We start from the raw sequence: 9,988 nt of genomic DNA on the forward strand, positions 1-9,988 counted from the left end.
CCGGCTGGCGTCCCACAGCCCGTCCTGGTGCCCCGAGGTGAGAGGACGGTGATCTCTAGCGGCTCTGCGCGTTTGCGTGTTTTGTTGCGTGTGTATTGTTTGTGTCCCGGTAGAGTCCTCAAAATGCAATTGCTGCCTGCACTCAGACCAGCCAAGGTGGAGTCAGAAGGCTGGCGTGAACAAGGGGAGTGAGGCCGTTAGTCACGGCAGAGTGCGTAGGGCTAACTTGTCCCTCTGGAATTGGGGAGTGAAGACACAGTTCACCTTTGTGAAGTTTAGGATTTAGTCATGAGAGGCGGTAGCTAACGGTTGTGATTTCATTCCTCTAGCCAAGCCTTGGTCTCCCCCTAAAGGATTACTCCACTTCTCTAACACAAGGTAGCAGCTGAGTTTGGAGGTGGTGGTGTGAACATCTAGGGCTTTGCATTGTGCAGGGGATTGGGTCAAAATCTGGTTCAGTCATTTCTGTACAGAACTTGATCAGCAGACAGCCGTAGTGCTGCCGTTCCTGCCGTGCCCTCCCAGTCACTGCTGGCCCCAGCCTCAGGGTGCTGTGAAGGGAGGTGGGAAGGTGAGGAGGATGAGACACGAATCTCTCACCTGTCTGTGTTTGTAGGACTGCAGCGTGGCTTGCTCTTGATCTGTCTCTGCTGGCTTTCCCCAGGTGCAGCAGGGCTCTCATTGTGAAGTGCCCTGGTCCTGCAGAGATTGGGGTGTTGATGGCAGCTTATGCCAGGCTGAAAACCTGCTGCCTATAGGTCGTGGCTGGGCAACGCTGAGGGGTCTGTTGTACAGCCTGGCAAAGCGAATTGCTGGGCTTGCTGCCTCCATAGGGGCTTCCCTGTTGTGGGCCAGTGGTGGGCCGTACTGATTCGGTGGTGAACTGGTATAAGGAACTAGCATGGCAGAAAACTTTTCTGTTAGCTGTGGGACTGTGCCCATGTTAGCTCAAGCGAGCCGGTGAGAGCATGTGGTGGGAAGAGAGGATGGCAGCAGGTAAACCTGCACACTCGGACACATCCTGTGAGTGCTCTCCGTGCAAGGAGCTCGTGCTGGGCTGAGGTGTGGCTGGCTGGTGGGGCTTATGGGTCCCTACTGCTTATTGTTCGACTCTGTGCCTGCTCTGGGGGGCATGGGTGTCTTTGGGGAGCAGAGGAATTAGGCAGCTTCTAAGGCTCTGGAAAAGAAGCTGCAGATCCTGAGGAAAAGAGGAAAAGCAGGACTTAGGTTTCTAGTCTGTGTACGGGACCTGCGCAAGTGCTGCCATATGCTGGAGTGTTGCATCCTCTAAGCTCCTGTCAGCTTCAGAGCTGGTGAAGGAGACAGACTATTGCCTTTTGCAATGACCACATAGCAATGCTGTTCTAAGCATCTGCAGCACCTGTCCATGCTGATGCTGCACGATACATAGACTAGAACAGAGCAGCCCTGGAAGAGCAGTGGTGCGCAGTCTGAGCAAGCATGAAACACAGCAAAGGGGAACGAGATCAGCTGCAGACACGAGCAAGGGGTCTGCAGGAGGCAGTAGCTTGGCATGTTGGATTGCAGGACCAAAGGATGGATAAGCTGATCTGCCTGAGATCTGGACTTCTTTCCAAGAATAAGAATACCAAATGTGGCATATAGACACCATTTACTTATGCAGGACAAAAAGATCCGTACCATTTTTTTTTTTTCTGGAGACATACATGAGTGTTTTTCCACTCAACTTTACACTAGGCTATCAAATACCAGTTTTTTAAAATAAGGACACAAAAGGAGCAAGCGGGAGTTTAAATCACCTCTTTCCTGCTTATGTATGTGTGGATAACCCCAGGTTGCACACTGGACATGTGCCGCCTGCATCACTGCACTATTGTACCTATTATGTGCTGTATGAATGTAAAACTTAGGAATGCAATTCCTAAAGCTGCCTTTCTAGATGACCTGACGTGACTGCCAAAGAAAAAAAAATCTATCGCACCATGTTTAAGGAAGTGTCCTTCATATAAACAGTATGGCTCACTTGTAAATCCATAAAAATCGCCACCTTTTAAAAGCAACCCCAAGAATGCTTTGGGGAGAAGCAATCTTAGGAATGAATGTACTGAGATACAGCAAAAGGGACCAGTGAGGATGTTTGGCAGAGCATAAAACCTGCACAAGTATATTTATGTATGACTGTCATTGGTGTAGCAGACAGGAAGGAATCCTTCACGGTGTAATCACTGTGTCATGATCTTAAAGAAAGTGTCCTACTTCACAGCTGTGTAAAATTAGCTACAACTTTCAGAACAGTGAGAAGGAAGGCTTTCATCCCCAAAACACTGCCTGAACTTCAGGAACATCCTGGAAAACAAAAATGGCCTGGCGAGCTCGTCTTCGTGTTCTGCGTCATCCAGGAGAACACACAATGGAAAATGAACAGGATAACTCTAGCAGTCCCTGGAGATGACCATGGTTTCTCAGCTGGGTTTCTCCACCGGTGCTCTTGCATGGCCATTGCAAATTTTGCAGAAGATCCCAGAGAGGCTTGTATTAAAGAAGAACAGTTCCAGAGTAGTTCTCAAGAAGGTCTGACAAAACTGAAGTACTTGTGATCATGCGCTCAGTAGGGGTGATAAGAACAGACATCTTCTCAAAACAGGGGATAAGAAGATGAAAGTTTTCCCCTTTGACCCCAGAAGTCAGCATGACCTGAAAATCCAATGTCCTGTCATTTTTGTCAAGGCTTTTCACAGAGGTATTGTTGTGGCAGCTGAATTGATGCTTTGAGGTAAGTGTTCTTCAGGCACCTGACTGTCACAGACCCAGCTCCTTTTTGGCCCTGCCATCAGTCCTGCTGCCATCAGTCCCAGGGTTGCAAAGGGGTCAGGGAACTTCCTGAAGGTATGTTACTCCTCATGATGTTGCAATAGCCAATGCGGATAGTAATTTCTCCATACTAACCCAGCTGCACATATTTGTCTTGGCTCTGTTTTTTCTTGTGGTTGATCAGTTTACAAGCCTGAAGCTGGAACCCTCCCTTGACAATGTTATCAAAAGCAGTGCATGTTGTGGCTGAGAAGCTCTTGACATTTTGATGCAACTACTTGAGAGAAGGAGAAGAACTACCTGACATTTTATAGCATGTGTAAATCTGTTCTGCACAGGTGCAATGGCATACATTCATGCACAGTATATGGAATGATTTAGTTTTTTTCCTTTCTTTTTCACTCCCAGAATACCCTATGAAGTCCTAGAGCAAGCACTAATGGAAGGCCCTTTGCAAACCTCCATTCACATGTGCCATGAAAACGGTCAGTGGATGTCCAGATTACCAGAGGAGCTCTGGGATATTCCCCTCTATAACTTAGGTCTTCCAGGTAAAGATTAACTTTTGTTCTTCGCTGATCTGTTACATGTGTCATTTAAGCATTGGAACGTCCTGTTTGTCTCATTTCAGGATGGCAACGTTTGTTATGTGGGTCAGTGTGTGGGAGAAGGGCTTGGGGGAGGGTTCGTGTGACATGTGTGTGCATGTGAATAGTTTTATCCTGTAATGTTTGGGGTTTCTTGGATGGGAGGGGGAAAAAAGGATTTTTCATTCTTTTTTTTAATTTTTCTGAGGAAAGGAAAGAAAGAGGACTTTTTGCAGTTCCTGTTTCATCATCTTGTCAGATCAGTGTTAATAATCTGAGCATTTGCTTATCTGGGCAATGGTGAGATTTTCCTAATTCATTCTTGCCACTTCCTACATAACAAAATGGTTCCAAAAAGAGAGAAATAACATTTTGCCTTATTATTTGTTTCTTTGTACTGTTTAAAAGAGGCTATGAAGGTATGAAAAAAGGAGGATGGAGACTTTTAATTAACATATATTTTTATTAACGTAGAGTGTGACTTTTCTGCATGACCCTGCTTATGAAAACTGGATTGATCCTGTTATGGGTAAATACAGCTGTGCCATAGTGTCTCATTGGTCCTGCATTCAGACCTGCGTATCATGACCCTTTCTTTGGTCATGTTACTGCTTCTCCCTGCAGCACAGTGTGTAGATGGATGTTTTATGTAGGCTACAGGACCGTAGGCTGACTTCAGCGAAGACGTGTATTTAGAGATAGGGCTCCACCCACTGAAGACAGGACTTCATTTTTCCCAAGAACTGGGGTGGATTTTTTTTTTTTTTTCCCTTCATGAACTAATGGAGTGTGGAGTACCGATTAAAATTGAAACCCAGAAACTTCTTTCATGGTGACTTCTTGGATGTGTAGCTTAAACTGATGTTAACTTTGAAACAAGTGCACCTCTATTTTGGATAAAGCCTATGTAAAACAACTGCAGGAGAGATGTTAAAAAAATTTTCTAGATTTCTTATTGAACCATTAAGAGAAGAAAATAACTATCTTATGACAGAAGAAAGAAGGTAATATTTTCTTTTAATCTGATTTTGCTTCTTCTTGCAAAAATCCTTCAAAAAGTCTTTTTGGTGGAAAAGGAACCATATTGTTTCTAAAAAGCTTTCATGATGGTGTTTCCTGGACATTGTATAAAGCTGAGAACCTGCTGATGTATCCCTTTGACTTCCTGACTTTTCTCCTTCTTGTGAATGTTTGTTGTGCTTGTGAATGCGCGTGCATGGAGAACAGGCGTGAAGAAAAGAATAGTTGAAAACAAGCCCATTTCTGTAAGCACTGGAAGACTTTTACAGAGCATTGCAGGCAATTATCTTGGAAGATTTTGGTGACTGTCCAACTGGTCTAGCCCAGGTCAGGTCAAAAGAGATCAAGACCAAACAGGTCAAGACAGCTCTGGCAGGTTTTCAGAGGAAGCAATTACTGGGGGAAGCCCGGTTCGAAAGTGGAAGCTTGTCTCTGATAGAGAAGACAACGAAGCATGCAAGAAATGTGAGAGAATGCATTCTGAAAGCATGACGAGGAGTTTACTGGAGGAAGCCTGGTTCGGAAGTGGAAGCTTATCTCTGATAAGAGAAGACAACGAAGCATGCAAGAAATGTGAATTACTGGGGGAAGCCCGGTTCGAAAGTGGAAGCTTGTCTCTGATAGAGAAGACAACGAAGCATGCAAGAAATGTGAAGATTTTGGTGACTGTCCAACTGGTCTAGCCCAGGTCAGGTCAAAAGAGATCAAGACCAAACAGGTCAAGACAGCTCTGGCAGGTTTTCAGAGGAAGCATTTACTGGAGGAAGCCTGGTTCGGAAGTGGAAGCTTATCTCTGATAAGAGAAGACAACGAAGCATGCAAGAAATGTGAGAGAATGCATTCTGAAAGCATGACGAGGAGAGAGAGGCAAGGATCAGTAATTAGTATTGTGTTTGCACCAGGTTCAGCGCAGTGCTGCTGGGCAGATGTTTCTTCAAGCTCTGATGCTACCCTGATTTGGTGCTAGCTTACTGTATTTGCATCATATTTGTTGTGTCATGGATGTGCTCATCTTCATTTCATTACTGTAACTCACTGACAACACAAGAAGACTCCTAAATGAAAGGTTACTATCCATTTGCTGATTGGCATCAGTAGATGCAAAGCCCGTTGGTGCAATCCAGTTCACTTCTCTCAGACGTGGATTTGGTCCATGGGTATTTAATGCTCTGACTTTTACATTTTGTAAGACAAACTTCTTTGATTTCATGCCCTCATCAATCTTCATCTACAATGAGCTTGATTTGGGCATTTAGAGGACAAAAAGAGGCCGAAACCTCATTTTAGAAGGTGAAAAAATTGAGTAAGACACTAAACTTATTGACAGTTTTAAAGAAGTTTCTTTATTTCAAGTACAATCTTGTTCTTTTTATTTGGCTGCTAGAGATATTACCGTTGGCACCGGTAAGACTGACCATTCAAGAAGGCAGTTCCTAGCATCAGTGAACAATTTTTTTGGCAGAAGACTTAAAACCCAAAATGGTATCCAAATTCCTAGCAGATACTCTGTAAAGATCTCAGCAAGTCACTTCGCAGAGTTGTTAGACGTTTTTATTGATGCTCTGTAGAATTAGAAACAGCGGAACAGAAGAAGCTAGCAGGTTTCCTGTCCTGAAGAAATTGTGAGTTGCGACAGAGTTTCATCTAAACATGATGCAAGAAATGTGTCAGATTTATTAAAACTTCAAAGAAGTCAAATACTTGGGCAGGCTGTGCTTGGGTCTGATGCTTAGCCTGCCCCTACGTAAGTCCCTGTGCTGGAAAAAGTCAGGTAATTTTTTGAAGCCCATAGAAGGTGGATCTTGTTAATCTATCACATGTAAACTTTGACTTGGATTTGTCTCTGAAACCTTCAGGTGTCCGTCTCTTACGTTGTTTTTGTAGGGGATGTTGGTGTTTAGTTCAGGAGGGCATTTTTACCAGATATTTAAGATATAAATACTTAAAGTGCCAAGTTAGGAGTTGGTCCAGTCAGATGTGTAAGAAGATTAATTTCTGCTTTCAGTTATATTTTCCTGTGCAGAGATGATGAGACTGGAGTATGAAAACTCTAGAAATAGGACAAATTCTAGATAAATTCAGACTTTGGCTATTTATTTCCTGAAAAAAGTGTTTTTTCACATCAAGTTATTTATTTCAGTGGTAGATGCGAGTTGAAACAGGCTGTTTTATTGTGGTTTGAGGTAAACGACAATGATGTGTAGTTTAGGTAGGGACTGCTTAATTCAGAAGTCTTGATGCCTTCCCTTCACAAGGATTTCACTCTAAGCTTATTAACGTCAGGTGAGCAACCCCTGTAGAAGAGCCCACCTTTTTGCCATAACTACACAGGCTGTCAGGCAATATAGGTGTGTGATTTGGAGATGGGGTGACTTGTCAAGTGTGTGTGTGCGCGATATAACCACGTATTGTGGTCTTGAGTAGTTAAGAAATGACATTTTCTATACATTTATTTTTGTATTCCACAGGGAGTCATGACACTATGACCTACTGCTTGGATAAAAAATCCGGTGTTAGTGGCAATGAATCCAAGCTGGTGAAGCTTTTAAACAAATGTATGCCCTGTATTGTGCACCCCATTATCATGAAATGGTCTACAACACAGGTAACTGTTGTTTGGCATTCTCTTCATGCCTGGGCAAAGTCAAAGCCTGCCACAAAGTCAGCCACAGTGCTGAGAGTGCTGTGCACAATGGAAGAATAGCCTGGTGCCCAGAAATCTGTGCTCTCATGAGATACCACGCTTGGGTGTTGTGGTTTAACCTCGGCTGGCAACTAAGCACCACCCAGCCACTCTCTCACTCCCTCCTGGTGGGTTGGGGGAAAGACAATTGGCAGAGTAAAAGTGAGAGAACCCATGGGTTGAGATAGATAAATTCAGTTTAACAGGTGAAGCAAAAGCCACACATGCCAGCCAAGCAGAACAAGGAATTCATTCACCAGTTCCCATCGTCAGGCAGGTGTTCAGCCATCTCCAGGAAAGCAGGGCTGCATCATGCACAATGGTTACTTGGGAAGACAAATGCCATCATTCTGAACGTCCTCTCCTTCCTCCTTCTTCCCCCAGCTTTATATGCAGAGCATGATGTCATATGGCATGGAACATCCCTTTGGTCAGCTGGGGTCAGCTGTCCCAGCTGTGTCCCCTCCCAGCTTCTTGTGCACCCCCAGCCCACTCACTGGTGGGGTGGAGTGAGGAGCAGAAAAAGCCTTGACTGTGCAAGCACTGCTCAGTAAACAGCTGAAACATCCCTGTGTTATTAACACTGCTCTCAGTGCAAACCCAAAACATAGCCCCATACCAGCTACTGGGAAGAAAATTAACTCTATCCCAGCCAAAACCAGCACATACCAGATCTTCTTTTGTGGGGAAAAAGCATGTTGCTGAGGCAAGGATGATACATAGACAAAGATGTTGCTTAATGCTGTCCATTTGGTACTGGAAACTCATGTTCTTTTTCACGTGTTTATTGCTGTATAAGTTTAATATTACTATAATCAAGAGAGGATTTTCTCTTGCACTTTTTTCAGAAGGTAAAGCCTGTCATTTTTACTGTCACTGTCGAGTGAGATGTCAGTTCTTTCCCCCCATCTATATTGTATGAGCATTTCACCCAGCAGCAGAGACAAAAATCTTGTTGAAGGGAATTTTTTTTCCATAAAGTTTAAGAGAAGAAAGGTGTGGTGCCTCAGGTAAGGTTTAGTTAATTTATTAAAATGTCTACATATTAATCTAGTAGTTATCTCTTTGCTCCTCACAAATGTATGTTAAAGACAAAATTCAGGATCATGATTTAAGCTAGAGCTTTTGAAGATTTTTCTAAAGAATAGACTTTCTGGCATCAAAGAGGAGCGAAAAATCTTTTCACTTTTGTTCTTATTGAAGTAGTAGTTCATTATTAGGAAATTAAAACTGAATAATTAATAAATGGTAGTAATTATGCCTAGGCTTCTTTTGTTGTGTTTGAGCCACCCTGCCAAACAAGAGTCTTGGACACTGCCCGATATCAAATATGTAACAGCAGTCATGAGTTGATGTGGAAAGGCACTTGATTAGCACAGTGCTTTGTCTTGAGCTGCTTTTGGCTTTGGGACTTAAGCCAATGGAAGATTTAGATATCTTCTAATTTGTGGGTTGCTGGCCAGTGAAGTGACCCTGTTGGTGACAAACAATCTCCTTACACCATTACAGTAATTTTCTGGTCTGAACCCAGCTGTGTGGGAAGTGACCCGGCACTGATGGGAAAGCAGCACGGGTGCAGTCCTGCCCCTCCTTAGCTCTGCAGTGGTTGAGTTACCTTTGCAAGGTGGTGACTCCATTTGTCGGTATCTGGAACAGACAACAAGGAGCCCTGCTGATGGTAGGCTGGTGTCAGGTGTGTAACTTCCACTCATGCCCTGGATGTCTGGTGTGAGATTGCAGCACTGAGCAGCATCACTCTCCAAGGCATCTGCTTAAATTTTGCCCTTGGGGGGGCAATGTTCACACTGTCCAATTCAGTATTCAAACCCAGGTGACTAATCAGAGAGTCTAATTTGTGTAGTTTTCCTATGCAGTCAACAGAAAGAAATGAATTCATCCAAAAGGCAGTTCAGAGCAGCTATTTCATCTGGTGCTCTTTCTGGTCACAGTGGCTCTCTGTGACCTACAGCCATATACACTCCCATCTCCAGTGTGTTCCAGGTGAAGGTGGGGCTTGGGCATGGCTCACTCCCTCTGCTGCTCCAGCCTGGTGGAGACCAAGCAGCTGCAGAGGGAGCTGTTGGCCTGAGCCACTGCATCACCTGCACACTGGGGCTGGGGCTGGCGCTGGACTGCTCCCCAGCCCTTGCAGCTCAGGCACAGCCTGGGGAGATTAAATTTTCTATCCTAAGAAGAGAAACTTAGATGGTTGAAGCTAGGCAGGGTGAGCATCCTGACATGTGTCTTAAACTCTGTCTTGTCCCTAAAGCTACAAATGTGGTTATTCAGGTGCAACGCCTTGTTAGTTTTTGTTGAATCCTTTCTGACTTATATCAGTATAGCATATGCTTTCTGAAACCTCAAACTGTTGTCTGTAGCAGGTTGAACTGAGACAAACAGTGTTTGAATGTATTTAATTAAATAGATCCTATTTTCTTATGCAAAGAGAGCCTTGATATACACAAGTGACTATCACTTCGGTCTTCTTGACCCAGAAACTTAGCTTTATCAGCTGTTCCATTCAATCCTCAAATCCAATAGAAGAGATCTGAGGCAAGTGGAAATAGAGGAGAATCTCTGTTTTTAGGACTTCTACAGGTTCATTCAAACTTTTAAAGATGCTTTATCTTAAAAAATAACAATAGCCAGTAATTTTTTTTGTTTGTTTTTCCTTCTGTTGAGGATGAGTGAGCTCCTCAGAGAAAACCATGGTGAAGTCTTTGATCTAATAAAATAAATACAGCATTTCTTAGGTGCTGATCCTGCAATTTTTGCTCATACGAATAGTCTCGTGAAGAGCGATTGTGTATTTATGCCCAGGTTAATGGATCTTTAACTTTCAGAACACAACAGGGGCAGAGGTCTGAAACTAATCTAGTTTGCAGCTGCAGTATGTGCTGTAGGG

General features: G+C 43.8%; 1 protein-coding gene across 1 annotated transcript in view; it reads left to right on the forward strand.

Moving 5' to 3' along the window:
• Window positions 1–3,204: 3,204 nt before the first annotated feature.
• Window positions 3,205–9,988, forward strand: part of LOC104489283 (PI-PLC X domain-containing protein 1-like) — a gene marked incomplete at its 3' end in the record, with an annotated part of 8,580 nt that continues 1,796 nt past the window's right edge. The window contains exons 1-2 of the mRNA XM_010131428.1: window positions 3,205–3,344; window positions 6,869–7,005. Coding sequence (XP_010129730.1) covers window positions 3,233–3,344; window positions 6,869–7,005 — 249 coding nt within the window. The remainder of the gene's footprint in view (window positions 3,345–6,868; window positions 7,006–9,988) is intronic.

Source organism: Buceros rhinoceros, unplaced genomic scaffold, assembly GCF_000710305.1.
Source record: "Buceros rhinoceros silvestris isolate BGI_N320 unplaced genomic scaffold, ASM71030v1 scaffold6352, whole genome shotgun sequence".
In the NCBI taxonomy this organism is placed as follows: Eukaryota; Metazoa; Chordata; class Aves; order Bucerotiformes; family Bucerotidae; genus Buceros; species Buceros rhinoceros.